The sequence below is a fragment of the Lytechinus pictus genome, chromosome 1 (assembly GCF_037042905.1).
Source record: "Lytechinus pictus isolate F3 Inbred chromosome 1, Lp3.0, whole genome shotgun sequence".
Taxonomy (NCBI): domain Eukaryota; kingdom Metazoa; phylum Echinodermata; class Echinoidea; order Temnopleuroida; family Toxopneustidae; genus Lytechinus; species Lytechinus pictus.
In genome coordinates, this window is record NC_087245.1 from 41801101 (window position 1) to 41817454 (window position 16354).

At 36.2% G+C, this 16354-nt stretch overlaps 1 protein-coding gene across 1 annotated transcript; it reads right to left on the bottom strand.

Moving 5' to 3' along the window:
* Window positions 1–1538: 1538 nt before the first annotated feature.
* On the bottom strand, window positions 1539–15470 carry LOC129267381 (potassium channel subfamily K member 9-like). Its single transcript, XM_054905099.2, has 2 exons — window positions 15305–15470; window positions 1539–13210 (listed from the first exon to the last, which is right to left on the bottom strand). The coding sequence occupies exons 1-2, from the start codon at window positions 15468–15470 to the stop codon at window positions 12381–12383; spliced, it is 996 nt and encodes a 331-aa protein (XP_054761074.2). The 3' UTR covers window positions 1539–12380.
* Window positions 15471–16354: the final 884 nt, after the last annotated feature.

Below are 16354 nucleotides of genomic sequence, written 5' to 3' on the forward strand. Positions count from 1 at the left end.
ACCATTTCGTGTGCAGTATCTCTACAATGAAACCCATCAGTAGTGACATAAAACGAAAAGGCTATGTAAATTGCTCGAAGACAGGATTCGACGTCCATTAAATTTGGTCAAATTTCGGCATAAAAGGCAAAGACAGAAATTCATCCTTGGGTCACATTTTGACAACATTCGATGCAATCATAGCTCTGGCGCTTCCCGCGCCGTTTCTTTGTTCGTGTGCGTCACCATGTGAGTTGCCATGGCAACTGATAGCTAGAAGCCATCGTTAGAGGATTAAATATTGCAGACGATACGTACCGGCCCCAGTTGTCTGCATAAAATATTCCCGCCAAAAATCATTGAGAATAAATTTGGGGCCATTTGAAATGGAAATAAAAGGCTGTGTGTAGGTTCAACATGTTGGGTTTGTTTATTTCTTCGCCTCATCTAATAAATATTTTAACCACAATTCGTCTTTAATCTATCAATTTCTTCAATTTTTTTGTGTAAAAATTAGTTTTCCTTTAAAGCTTTAGAATTATGATGAGGGATTTAAACGAAAGATTTCAGCCTATTTTGGAGTATTTGTTCATCTGATTTTCGGTAGAAATTGTTAGTTGAAATTAACCATACATGTGGTGGGAGTGAAAGGAGGCGGAACTCTTGTCTGGCTCATTATTTATCCTTCGACTATTTCCCATTCCATTCTCGGAATCCCATTTCATTCTCGGAATCCCTATTTATTGTGATAGTACTATTTCTTGTGTTCCTTACTGTACATAAAATAAATTAATTTTCTCTTACTTTATTCAATGTACTGCATCACTCGTGATATCGGTGAATAATTATGAAAACGACGTTGCCACAAGTAATCATCATACATATACGCTTCCAAACTTTCAATATTCTATGTGTTCAGCTGCAATGTAAAGATCGGGATCTTATACAGGATTGTCAGGCCAACAGTAATACTCGAGTGACAGTTTCTGATTGAGCGACTTGCCTTAAGACTAGTATTTCTCCTAAAGTTATATTTATCTTGACCGCTGTCGTTTATATCTCAAGGCCTCATTTAATATTGCCATGGATTCTGATTTAATCTCGAGATAGCCCGTTATTGGAAATTCTGTATCATATGCATGAACTGTGTGCCTAATTGCTTGAAAAAATATTTCTATTATCAATAATATATTCTATTGAGAAAAATAAAAAGGAAAAATAAGAGGGAAGTCTCGAGTTTGAAATGGAAATGTTCGTCCCCGACAAGAAAAGGTTCAGGTACAACTGTTGAGCATGTATGTATACATTGACCAGGTCTCTGTTGTGTATATTACGTTGTATATTTCAGCTGGTTATTCGGGTATCCCTTCAACGAAAAAAAAAATTATACAGTTTTCACTCTTGGTTTTCTTACACTACATAAAAATGTCATCTGTGTCTCTGTCGAAAATAAAGGAAAAATGGAAATCATTTTCAGAGGCTAGTTTTAAACTTGCAAAACAAAATAAAGGAAATATGTTTGAGGCATAATGATCTTTTTGTTGTTTTTTATTCGTTAGCATTGATGCAATCGTATAACAAAGAAATAAAGACTCGAAATACAATATCCAGTAACTGCAAAACCTATTCAATCAATAAATTTGTTCAAAAGTTCAGAAAAGAAAACAGAAAACACATTTTTTTTCGTAGAAATTTTTCTATTATACATATATGATTAGTAACCGTTATGTACAGTAATCAATTATTATGGAAAATAACCAAAATGTTCGTATCAAAAGTTTCTAATGCTAATCCACATACACACGAAAGATACACGTTTTCTTCAAAATACAATAAGCTAGATCTATATCTGTACAATAGCCTTATTAGAGGAAGAATAAGATTACCATTATAATAAACAAACAAGGGCATGAAGGGAGACAAAACGGTTGTGTAGTTTTGTCTCTTTACAATATACATAGTTATAATTATGCACGCTACTTTAAACATCATAAAATATAGAAGTTATTGATGATAAATCCAGGATTAAATCAACCAAATTCAATCAATATGATGAATCTTCTTAATGATATTTTTATGATTATGAACTCGACTTTTACATGTATCACCATCCAAAATTGAAATAAATTAATGTTCATACCCTTTAGAAATAGTGCATTTTGCTCGTTTTGTACTTACCTGGTAGGTAGTTAAGGTTCAACCATGCAATTTTGGAGTGAATTAAGAGTGAATATTCAAACGTTTCACACAAATATAACTATTAAAATGGTGAAATTCACTCAACACCAAGTGAAATTCAATTTAAATGTATTATTATCTATTCACAGAGTGAACAATTTTCACTCTATTTTTTTAAAGAGAGTACGGTGTAAATAATCCATTATAATCAGTTCCAGGACTTGATCACTAACGGATATTTTTGCCTATTATTATGATACCAGATGATTGGTCAGGTTTGCTAAAACTCATTATTGATTGAAAACTATCCGAACAGAAAATCGCAGGACACAATCATAGAGTACACTCTAAAGTTCAAGGATTTAAAATAAATCAAGATCGACTGTAAACACTGACCAGTGGAATATTGGATTTAATTTTATAATCTTGAGAATTAATTTTTAAATCTCAAAAAGATATAATTAAAAATCATATAGCTTTACATTTAAATCAAAAAGGTTCAAATCTAACTATAATATTTGGTTAGGCACTTTTCACAGCCGAACTGGATTTATTCTAAATCCTTGGAATTTAGAGTGCTATGAATAATAAACGCTCCCCAATATTCCTGGAAGTCACCATGCATTTGAAAATGAAAAAAAAAATACACATTCAAATGTGACGGGACTTCATGTTAATGCACACACAAACTCAATAATGATATAATAAACGATTACTGAAGAGTAAATAAACCCAAACGACCATTGATAAGTCGTTTCCATATCAAATATGATAATGATATGATACACGATAACGTTTTCTCTAAACTAAGAAAACATTTGTATAATTATGGACAAATACACATGCTTCGATTTATCGTAGGTTGCTTTGACATACATACCGACTCGAATGTCAAATTTAATACCTACTTCCTAGCCCAAAATGCATTCTTTTAAGTTTTAGTCGTTAAATAAACCATGATTATATTGGTTTGGTATGATGCATACTGTACTATTGCACTTAACAGAGCCCGGTAATAGTTCAGTCATATTTAAATAATGCTAGTAAAAGTAGACTTAAAGAAAAAAAAAGACAATGAAAGACTGCTAAACTTTGACCTCTCACACACAGTTCGTTCAATTAAAAAGAGAAAATATCCTAAGTCTATTTTAAAACATTTGACAAGTTTTGATTAAAGGGACATACGGGGATTTTTTTCTCGAATACTGGTCATGACTAGTGGAGAAACTTTCGATGGAAGTGGATGAAAGCAAAAGTAACGGCATAAAATGTACATACGAGGAGGAGAGAGAACGGCAGTGTAATATTGCCATGATTTTTCATTTTCCAGGGCTGTATGAGCAATGTGTAAGATACTGATTTTGTATCATTTTTACCAAAAATCTATTCGAGAAATATTAACCACCAAAGAATTACAGAAAATCAGTTTCCAATAACTTATTGACCCAACATTGTACGAAAACCCCTTAATCCCAAACCGTTCTCCGTATCGCAACTTCCAGCAGGGACCACCGTTGTATAATGAGACCTAGTTTATTGTATGATTGTGATGTTGATGACTCTGATGGTAATAACAATAAAAAATAATATGATTGAAAAATGAAAACAACAACACAAAATATGTACGTAAAATGTTACGTTTGTAGAAACAGATCTTACGTTTAACTTCGGTTGTGACAGAATTATTATCGCATATCATTTTCGTTTAATTATCAAATCAGTGTATACAGCACTTGAGAACTGCTATATAGCTGCTCCTCGACCGACCCCAATCTTATCGTATTAACCATATCAGAAGATTCTACAACATCAAATTTTGATGTAAGAAAAAAAAAACAGTCAAATGGTCATTAAACATGCTTCTTATACTGAATCTTGGAATGAACTACTTTGATAAATTGATATCTTATCCCGATGCTCAATTATGATTTCTGATTTCTTTTCTTCTACATTTAATTTCAGGTGTACTCCACCTTGAATGAATAGAAATAAATCCAGAAAATAATTCATAGAACATAAATATCAAGGCTTGGATAATGCGACTAAGAATCGAATACCTTAACACTTTCATATCTTACCCTGATGAGGAATCATAATATCCTTTATATATATGCATATATATATATATATATATATATACTTCGAATTATAAAGCAATGGAATTGAAAATAAAAGCTACATGTAGATCATTGACGATGCAACTAAGCTTCGAATACCTTAATATTTTCACATCTTATCCTGATAAGGAATACTAATTTTGTAGGGTTTTTTTTTTAATTTAGTCCCAGATTATTCCTACTTCAAATGATAAAGCGATCGGAATCATAAAAGAAAATATGTCATAATGTTAAAACCTACATATATTGATGAAGCAACCGAGAATCGAATGCCTTAATAGTTTCACATCTTACCCCGATGATGAATAATAATTTTTTTTTTTAATTTAATATAACTTAATTCTAATTTAAAATGATACGCCAATTAGAATAGTACAGGAAATAGGCCATACCATTAAAACATAGAGGTACGAATTATGCAACTGAGAATAGAATGCCTTAATATTTTTAATGATCTTACCCTGATAGGGAACAACGATAGCGTAATATTTATATATATTTATCACCACGTTATTCCCACTTTTAATGATAAAGCAATCAAAATCAAACGAGCAAATAATTCATACAACATATCTAGGCATGAATAATTGTGTCACTAAGAATCGAGAATCCTAATAGTTGCATATCTTACGCTGATAAAAAAATCACCATTTCTTTTTTAAATATTTAATCCCAGATTTTTTACACTTCAAATGCTAGGCCAAATAAATTTACACCAAAAACGATTCATAGAACAAAGATATAGTAAGAATGGTTGGTACCACTAGAAATATAATGCCTTAATAGTTTCATATCTTACCCTGATAATGGATAGCAATTTCGGGATTATTTCATTTAATGCAAAGATCTTACTCCTTCAAATGGTAGAGAAACATAACACAGTTAGTTATTCATAAAATAAAAATAAGACATACAAGGGTGATGCAACTTTGAGTCGATTCAATAATAGGTCCACATCTTACCCCGATGAGGAATTTAAGACTTGAGAATTGAATTTTGAATTCGAATGATAAGGCATTCACCGGTATAAATTAAGATTATGATATCTCCGGTGCAACCGAGAATTTACTTTTACATTCTTTTAATATCTTACAGCGAATTCAGCGTAAAATAAATTGAATTAAACCATTCGTTTATTACTTAGTTAAGGCGCCCTGTTCTACACTTGTTCTCCAATACGTTAAGAAAAAAAAAGTTGGGAGATGAGGAGAACTTGGTCTGGGTGCTATTTTGATGATTGACTAGCACGGTTCATCTTAGATCCTTACATCACTGTTAATGACTTACTTATTAATCGTTGTCACTCTAATCATCCATGAACGTGCAACAATTTCTTGCAATTAGTGTGGGGGCTCCAAAGGGCAATGGCTTTCCTGGAAGAAATTCTTGACTTAGAGACTTTTACTCCGTATACATGTTAGAAAATTAGTATCAAAGCACCTGCTCCTTTTTTAATATTCATGAAATCTGCAGGGGGTCGTAGTAACTACTTTACTGGTCACGTGAATGGAATATGAAGTAATTGGTTTGGTATTACCCTTTTCAAGCATTAATACTTTCCTCAATTTCCCTTTTCTTTGAAAACAAAAAATCTTATTTGGTATTACCTGTATTCGAATGCATAGCTGCCCACCTATGAGCACACACCATAACGTGCCGCGAGTGAGATTGTACGAGACAATTTAGCCGTTACATTTCATTTTCGTGACACCACCCCCCCCCCCCCCCCACTTCATTTGTACCGTCAAGAAACAGACAAATTCTCATCAACATAATATGGTGGGCAGACATAATTCAGAAGTATGGATTCGCGATAGGCAAATGAATCAAGACTATAGCATACAACAGGATCACTTTGCTAGAATCCTTGCAGAACAGATGTATGTAATTAAGAAGAGGCATTAAGTAAAGGGAAAATGAATTCAAATTGTTTGTAAAAGGTGCATTTCTTTCATATTACGAGAATGACGGAACATTTCATGGTTTTTACATAATACATGTATTTATAGCTTCCAGATTGACGTCTGCATCAGGCATACTGTCCACGCATGCATATGATTCAAGAATGCGAGAAGTATCTCGATATCCTGGCGATAATTTACAAGACTGACGGGTCAGGCCAAATTTTGATTACGAGACAGACAATGGCCGGAGACAGAAAAAGGGGTCATGCGGGAAAATTATAATAGATAAAGCAGAAAAAGAAGGAGAAGGAGGGAAAAAGAGTGAAAGAAATTTGTTAGAGCGAGACTTCTGATGGATAGCGGAATACGAATGAAACCGTGACGTCAATGTTGCCATGACGACAGAGTTCCACACCGATGCATCATCCTCATCATCACGGCAAGTAATCTCCGCATGTTCCAAGAGAGACAGAAAGAGAGAGAGGGAGAGAGGGAGAAAGAAAGACGGAGAGAGGTGTGGATATAGGGGGAGAGATAGAAGCAGAGGGAGATGGATAAAGAGGAGATGGTGGTAAACTCTAGTAATAGGGAAATGAAAACAGTATATGAGTGGCAATTTGGTGCAAGGCCAAGCTTGCTACAAAAAAAAACATTTTTCAAAAGCCATATGTGTAACAGAAAATGAATGGGGTCTATAGACTTCGCACACACACAAAAAAAACATAATTACGAAATGGTATTGGTAGAAAAAAATAACAGAGAAAACGGGAAACGAAAGTGATGACCAAAAAAAAAGAGAGAGAGAATACCGTTGAAAAGGAAAGAGGTAGGCCTACAGGTCATGCATGCGGTTTGTGGTCGCAATAAAGCAGAAAACAGCATGAGATACCGGCATATGGAAAGGAATAAGGACCAGGAGAGAGAACAAGAGAGAAAATGGGATGAGAGCAAATGTATGATGGTTTGGATGTAATAATGGTAATCGGTGTTTATTGGCAATACTCCTCGTGCTCTATTGAGTGGCCAAATATCTGCAACGCCCTGCGATGTCACGCCGCGCCGTGACAGTAAATTGGTACGTGTTGTGGTAAATGCATAGTCTTATAGTGGGTCACAATACTCAGAATACTTGGCACTTTGAAACAGAAATCATGATTTGATGGTTTTTGTTATTCAAACATAGTAGTCTGACACTAAGTTTAAATGATTAAACTTAGAGCAGGAACTATGGTTGTATGCGTTGAGAGTCTAGCCATGCGTGGAATTAACGAAAAATAATTTAAGATACAATGATATAACATCATCCTTGATTGTGTACTAAGACCAATATTAATTGACAAGAGTAATGAACCTTAGTTTTAAACTAGCCTTAGAGGAATATGAAAACTAAAATACCTTCATAATGTTGCATTTCAAGGCATTAAACTCACAATTTAAGGTATGCCTTCTCTGATAAAGTAATGCAATTTTGTTTTCCCCTTTACTAACTAAAGAAAGAAATTCAAACTATAGATCCATATATTTCTTATCCCAGTTACATGAACTCGTTGGTTTGCATTTGCTTTGTGTGAAGAATACCGTTCCGTCACCTTCTCGCTAATCAAACGGTTACAGCCTTGATTGTAAACTGACTGTAAAAATATACTTCCTAATCGTTTTGTTGTTAACATGAGATTGTTAGAGAGATGGTGGTGTTTGCAAATTGCACAGCCTCCGGTTTCTCTCTTTTATTCTGGGCCACGAAACAAAGACATGAATTAGTTTTGTTAGGTTCGAGCTTGCACATGTACTGCGATGCACTATGTGACCCCTAACGCGACCCTGGCCAGTGAAAAGGTGATAAAACCTTCCACCAAATCCCGTTATTGAATCGATAATGCCGTTGAAAAGGTGGCCAAGTTGTCGCATGACGCAAAAATATATTGGGTGAAAATAGAATATGGGATAACAATGACAGTTTATTAATACCGACTCTGATAGAGGATGCGTCTGTCCCATCCGTGCCTCATTTTCAAGCAGTTATGATACCAGTCACAAAAAAAAACCCGAACTATATGGGTTGTTTAAATGGTGAGAAATAAATGATTAAAAAGATAACATGAACAGTTTTTGGAAACTACACGCATTTTGATTTGAAATATTAGTATCCACTGCAATGGATAACAGTTCTCAGAGTATACGGGAATGGGACACCATCCCATCTTTGAAATAGTAATGTTTAATCAAAGCAACTGCAGATTTATCCTTGAAATGTAATAGAGGTATTTAGGTTGACTCATATCACCACTGAACTGTATTTCTTACCCTATTTCGTGCTCCCTCCCTTTCTCCTTAACCCCGCATGCCATAATGCCACTTACACCTGTCGATAAGAGGGATCTTAATTAGATTTTCATTTCTCCGACACGTGATGGTCAACTATGCATTTTTGGCCCGGTTAAAGAAGTTGATTTTACAAGAGATTGGACATTCGAGTGGACCTCTATAGAAAGAACAGAGCCATTTTACCAATGGCTCTAAATAGAGTGATCCATCCGTATCTTTTTAAGTTGTAATATATTTAATTTCAATATTTTGTACAACGTATTCTGTTATGATTTTTAAACGGTAAATAAAACCAACCAACCGATTCACTTCCGTCCAGAGAAAGCTTAACGGTATGGTCAATTGCGAATTTTGGCCCGGTAAGGAAGGCGAATTTGAAAAGATATTTGACATTTGCTTCCGTCTAAAGGAAGCTGAATGGTAGCCAGAGAGAGGCAAATTTGACCAGAGATTGGAAATATGCATCGTCCAATGAAAGCTGAACGGTAGGTTTATTCAATCCAAGGACAGCATCTCCTCGACTTCTTCTTAGCGTATATCCTTGTCTCCTTTGCTTAATTCACCTTTCTTCGCAACCTCCACCCATGCCTCTTCGTCTTCGTGTCAAAACCTCCAGTTGAAGCACCAGGCATGCAGGTGTATCTTAAAGCTGTTGGGTAATTTCAGAGTGTGTTCCAACTGGGAGTCACACCTTTTTATTAGGCGAGGACACAAACATGCGAGCGGCGGAGCAGTAGCTGGTGAAAAAAAGAGTAGCCAACTCCGCCATTGTTTGCACTTCTTAACCCGTACTCGCTTGCTTGCTTGTCCACTGTCTCCTAAACACCCTTTCATGTTTTCTGCTTAGAGATTCATAAATATTGACACAAGATGATATATCTATAAGTTTTTTCTTCTGGTTGTAAAGTACCTTACTATTGAATTCTTGTACAACATTACGTTTTTCAACCAATGCAAGTCCGTTCTAAAATAACTTCCTTGTTTCTTTTTTGGAATATCCAAACTGTGGATTGTAATTGATTTTAATAGCCATGTCACAAAAACAACCATTCAATAATTCACAGAAGGCAATTCTTCGAATATATTTGTTCTTCTTGACCGAAACGCTGGTTATTGTTGGCTTGTTTGTTGTTTTGTTTAAACTTATATTTATTATTTGTTTCAATGCTAATTTGTGTATTGCTCTGTAGTCTTTGCTACGTTCAAAGTGTTGAAATCATTGTTCAGAGTCATGATAAGTTGTTCATTCATCAATTAGAAGTATCAGTAGATTTGTAACTCTTAGAATTTGTTTCCATTCGGAGATATGCATGAAGTATCAGATAATCTTTTTTCTTTATATAAATTACACAAATATGTTCATACTTCCATGGCCTTGTATTGTCGTGTACTGTCACATCAAAAGAAAATAATAAATGGTTTACACACCTTATACGACTTACCGCATTTTAGACTTCAGCAAAAAGGAAAAGTAAATCGGTATAACTAAAATGCCCTTGTCATCCCGTATACAGAATTACATAATATTAATTCATACTATCGAATTCTTTGCAAATACATGTATACTCAGTTAAAACGCATTTGGCATGTTAATGCACTATGTCAATTTCAGATAAATATTGAATAAGGATATGAGTTATTAGTAAAAAAACAACACTAAGACTCATCTTAAAGGAGTAAATAATTAAAAAGACACAACAGTATTATCACTAAAAATGGAACAAATGTTACTTAAAATGATGTGATCGCAACACTTCGATCTTTTTCGGAAGATTGAGCTTGTTCCGTCGTAAGAGGTATATCCGACCTGTTATGTTTGGTCACAGTTATTTGTTCGTGGATAAAGCCGCTAAACTACAAACAAAATTATTAAACAAGATGTTTTATACTCCCAGATATATGCAAAAGTGAATAAGTAACTCTCATACTTTAGTAATAACAATACCTACAACGTGTTCAAACGCATCACCAATTTGCAGATTACTTTACGATTTAAGATTGTGAAGGTTTTTTGAGATGGTGGCGACATTTTATCGAACTTAATAGTAATTTTTTTTCTGCTGATGCACAGAAAATGATTTGTTTGAGAGTTTCAAGTTTCAATTCACCATTAAAGGGCAATTCCATACGTGTCGTACGGGACATTTTGACAACAATTTCTAGTTTCCTAGCCGAATGCTTGAGCAATAAGATATTCTTTTTTTGTCAATGATAAAGCTATAGTGGGTAGTCATGTGAAAAACTAATAACCAACACAAAAAATGATTATGGGTAAATTATAGGTGAAAATGTTGTGTGTCGTACGGGACGCAAAAATGTCCCGTATGACACGCAACATTTTAAGCTCTAATTCACATATGGACAACATATTTTTGTTGGATGTCAGTTTTTTGCATGTCTATCCAGTACTTTAATATTACCACAAAGCAAATTGAAGTTCTTCGTTCGTTTGGACAGCAGGATGAAAAATGTTGTGAAAATGGCTGATTTTTCTAGCATAGAATCGCCCTAAACCATCCTCATATTTTGCATGTAAAAACAAAGATGAGGTCAGAACGTGAAAATAAATTCAACGGGAAAAAGTTACAAGACATCTATTATTGGTCAGTAGTTAAGTCATAAACACTTCCAATAACATGTGTAAATATTCGGCATATTAGTCATCCTACGAGCTAAAACAATGATTTCCATTTTCGCTCAGGAGAGAGTGACGGACACACTTTGACACAAGAATCGTTTCTTTGAAGGAAACCGATGTCTCCAAGATACCGAGATCCTAAGATGGTCATGATGGTGGATGGTTCCACTTGGAGGCTCCAGTGGTCTTTCGTAGAGGCCAAGCATAGCCAGGGATCACGGGCCATCACCTCCTGCTTTTCAACGAAACACAATGAATTCCTCTCTTGGCCTTGGCAACTAGCATGATTTAATTATACCAATGACTCAAACCTGATTGCAATTACTACGTGATGACGACATGACGGTAAGGCAAACATCAAACTTATCCACGTCGTCTACAAAATGGAAGAATCGATGACGGCATGTGCTTACAACATTACTGACATATCCTGAAAACTCTGGGTTGGACAGGATTCTGGCGTTCACGCTTCAAACAATGAAGCGGGAGTTATGAAAATTGAGCATAGATAACAAACTAAGTGCAAAAAGTGATTGTACGGAAGAGGTATTAAGTGTTTTGAATAAAAAGTGCCAACTTAAACAGTATATTTTGGAAACAGTCCTATCAAAAACTATTCTGTATATGATGGGATGACAACAAACTTGGAGATTTTTCATGTGTATAATGCTTATAACGTTTCAAATCTTTCGACAATAACTTTAATGAAAATGCACACATCGCAAAGGGAACTGGGTGACATATTGTTACGTGTTTGTTTTTCTACGAAATCAAGGGAGATCTTCTTGCATCAGAGATTTTTCATGTGTATAATGCTTATAACGTTTCAAATCTTTCGACAATAACTTTAATGAAAATGCACACATCGCAAAGGGAACTGGGTGACATATTGTTACGTGTTTGTTTTTCTACGAAATCAAGGGAGATCTTCTTGCATCAGAGACATCTGAACAGTGAAAGCACTCTTGTTTTTTTTAAACGTGCATAAAACAAGGTACATGTATATACGCACGAAAGAAACAAAGGCAAGTTTGTGCATGGTATATGTCTATGGAAATGTACAAAACACGTAGTATGATAATAAAGCTTTCCCCTTAGTAGTACTTATGTTAAATATGTATACATAATACGACTGTTGCAATAAAAGAAGAGAAGTTTCATAATTTCCATATTTGTTTATCTAGCGAAAACATTCATGCGTTTGTAAACGTCTGGCATTACGTCATGAAATCACGTGACTCATATCGATGCACGTTTGCCTGTTCTATCTGTACATAAAAATTGCTCGAACACTTCGGCGTCATCAGAATACAATGTGTTATAAACAGCAGGCGTTGTATGCGGATTAAAGTTGTTACCGTAAACTCCCTTCGCATCGATACTGAAGTCCACCGCGTATGCATCGGGATTAGTTCTATGCGGCGCCTTGCTGTTGCAACTGCACGTCGAGCAGAATGCCCGATGTTCCCCCTTCGCGAGTAACGGTCCTCGCGCGTGGTTGTGATTAAAGAAGTTCATGTGCGAATCTATGTGATTCAATTCATGACCACTCTGTCTCATTGCGAGTTCCTGCTCCTGTGCCTCTCTCCTCTCATCCTCGGTGTTAAGCGTCAATAACCGTAGCACAAGCAAATTCATAACTGAGGCCAACACTACCAAAGCGACCAATATGTAGATAATGCTAAAGAACACATATTGCGGTCTCTGCTGAATGTCGTTATCCTTCTGCAAGGCGACATAGTCACCAAACCCCACAGTCGTTAGCGTTATTATGACGTAATAAAAGGCTTCTACAAATCCCCATTTTTCAAAATGAACAAATGCCACAGCCCCTGACACGGTGATGATGACGTTTGCGATGCCTCCTATGATAACGAGTTCCGTATGGGAAACAGAGCATTTCTTGAATCGCAGGCATTTCTTGATTTTCTTGACGCCAAAACCCATAAAGACGTTCAGCCGTTCTCCGACACTCTGGAACATGACTAAATTGAGAGGGATCCCGACAAGAGCGTAGATCATGCAGAAGATCTTTCCACCAATTGTCAAGGGTGCCGAATGTCCATAGCCTGAAAATAAAAAAAAAGGACAAAGTAAACATCTTACGTCTTCAAAGTCTTTAAATAAGTTTTGACAGACTGATCGACTAGTAATCTTAATCAAAGTATGCTAGCAATCCTTCTTATTATTATGGTATCTTTGAGTTTAGAGTACTTATTGACGGACAAAATGAATTCTGACTCTCATCAGAGGGTCATGACTGTGTTCGAATCACTCTAAGGTTCACCCTTTTGTCCCGTATTTGGTACCCTCGAGAAAAGGGATTCCCAAAGAGGTTCTTCACTTGCTCAAGAACCATAAAACGGCTTTATAAACAACCTTGGAAAAAAAAAACGCTTCAAAGTGGCTGTTCAAGGTTATTCAAATTAGAACCTTTTAGTGAACCTTAATATTTCAACTATACCGAACAAGGATAGAACCCTCTAAGAACCATTTTCTAAGAGTGAACTAGCGTCCATGGGCAAGGAGTCAATTCACACTTTGACACCCTCCACCCAGGTGTTAGAGGGTTTGCTCGATAGGATTCGAGTGACGCTGGCATAGTAACTATAACGTCTTGACCGCTCATTGCTGGAATAGCTAGAATACCACCCCGGGAGTGGAGATTGTGTATGAACCGTGTGCAGCAGAATACAGGGCCGTGTAACATATAGCTTCGTAATTGATCGTTGGGCTGCTCTTTCCATACACAATAATCTATGCAATCAATTGTGAAAATCAGTCCTACAATCAATTACTAAGCTTTATGTTAAAGGGTCCGGGTGGGTGTTCCATAAAGCTGTTCGTAAGTTAAGAGCGACTTTAAGAACGACTGGTGATCCTTTCTTGTGGCAAATGGTATATTCATTGGCGATGGTTTAGCGCGTAAGAAAGGTTCACCAGTCGTTCTTAAAGTCGCTCTTATTTTATGAACAGCTTTATGAAACGGCCCCCAGGTGTTGATAATAATGACGACGATGATGATGAAAATATTAATACTGATAACAATATTATGTACACGTAAATATATATGTATTTTTAGCGCGGTATGTGATGTGATATAAGAGCTATTATAAAAGCGAATGTTATCATTGTTCTATAGAATCTAAACGATGGCAAGTCTGATAATTACACATTCTATTCGCTTTCTGCAGGAAAGAGGAATTGCAAGATTATTGGGTAAAACACGACCGAACATAACATATAAAATTGAGTTATTCACGATATTACACACAGAAGTTCGAATACAAATCGATAACAATTATGTTTTCTCATGCTTGTAATTTGTCGACCTGAGTAACATCATTTGAATTGAAAGGTTATCATTTTGTTTGATAAATAATGAACATCAAAAGGTTGTCCTACTCAATTTGGTTTTTGGAGTGGAGGTGGGGAGGGGGGGGGGTAGGGAGCAAGAATATGTGAAATGACAATAATTATATTTTTTAGTTTGGTTAGCACGTCATGCACGTCAACCTGCAATCTTTATACTGAATATTTTCATAAAATTCCCCAAAAGTGTGTACGAAATATTTTAATTTTAGTTTAGAAAATGCAAAAAGTCATCATGACATGCTCGGTCGCTTAGCTCCCTCACTTTTGATTTTCGTTCATTTTTTTGTATGCCTCTTGCCTCCCAGGGAAAATAATTCTGTGTAACGGCCATGGTCATAATTGCATGCAACGCTCGAGAATATGTCATTATCAATAGGGTGAGTTTCTGTTATGAGGAATGTGTACGATGTGGCGGCGTATTCACGAAAATCACGCTACAATTCCGTGCGGGGGTATAGATAATAAAAGCTTGTGGTCTCTGCATGCGATTCTACCCTTAAAACGCCCATGCGATTGTCATAATCTCTCGTCTAAGTTATCTGTTTTGTGTCTTACTTTAATCTCTCTCATCTCTCTCTCTCTCTCTCTCTTCGTCTTAGACCGTGATCAATGATATTGTTTATCTGCCAGCTTGTAACGCATCCACCCTGAACCCATTTACAAGGTCGCTCAAGTCGGAGGAATATTTCCAAGTAGAATTCTAATTCCAATCGAACGAGGGTGAGGAGAAAGGCATCCTCCTTGGTGCAACTTCTAATGCAAGTTAAACCCTCTAGTTTAACATCTACTTCTGTTTCCTCTGAACTTCTTCCTTGTGACTGATGCAGATCGCCTTCGAGGGATCGTCGGTAGTCCCTCTGCTTTGGGGGATATGTGCCTAATAGGAAATAATGCACCGCTGTCGAGCATGAGGGAGCGATCACTGGCCCCGTTGGATGATATTTGAGAAAACATGAACAACTGGAAGAGAAATGAGTCGTCTTTTGAATCTATGAAATGTTTGACGGTTGAAATAAATAGCGTATTTTTCGCACCCGCTTCCAAAAGCTCCTCTGTACTCACGACCCCCTCATCATGTTCTCGAAAGTTCCTTTAGAATTACCCTTATCGTTTTTTCTCATTTTCTCTACTTCTCTGCTCCTTCGACATGTGTCGAATATTGTTTCCAGCTGTGTGTCAATATATTGTTTCTACCTATGGGTCGATATATTGTTTCCATGTATATGTCGATCTTTTTTTAATAAGCCCACACATTGGTAATCATAGCGCATATAGCAATTTAATTTATTTGATATACGATAAAACAGCAATGGGGATAAAATGCCTTGCTCAAGGGCATAAGTGCCGTGCCGGGAATCGAACACCCGATCCAAGAATCCCCAATGAAGTGCCCTAGACCAGCGCTTCTCAACCTTTTTTTTTTTACTCGAGGACCACTTTGACTCTCAGATTTTTTCGAGGCCCACCTACCAAAATTTACGGTCAATTTTGATGAAAAAATGTAACGTGAAATTTGAACACAAAGCTCTGAATTACATCTGAAACAAACATATTTAGAACTAATCTGCATTCGCAAATGTCCGGTAAATGGGCGACAATTGCATTAAAACCATCATAGTGTGCATGTGCATGCTTTGCAACATGCATGATACCTAAGCGTGCTTCAGTTTTGCTTGACCTGCATAGACTGATTGGACATACCATATTCGGACAGGTCTGTGAAATATGGTACAGTTTTTCTACTATTTTTTTTCTCACCCTGGAGCTTTTCGCGGCCCACCTGAGAGGGCTTCGCGGCCCACCGTTTGAGAAGCGCTGCCCTAGACCATACCACTTCG

Coding starts and splice junctions, on each gene's coding strand:
- LOC129267381 (XM_054905099.2), bottom strand. CDS start 15,470: ATGTTTTCTCAAATATCATCCAACGGGGCCAGTGATCGCTCCCTCATG. Junction 13,211..15,304: donor GAAGTTCAGAGGAAACAGAA/GTAGATGTTAAA, acceptor TTTTATTTTCAG/GCTATGGACATTCGGCACCC.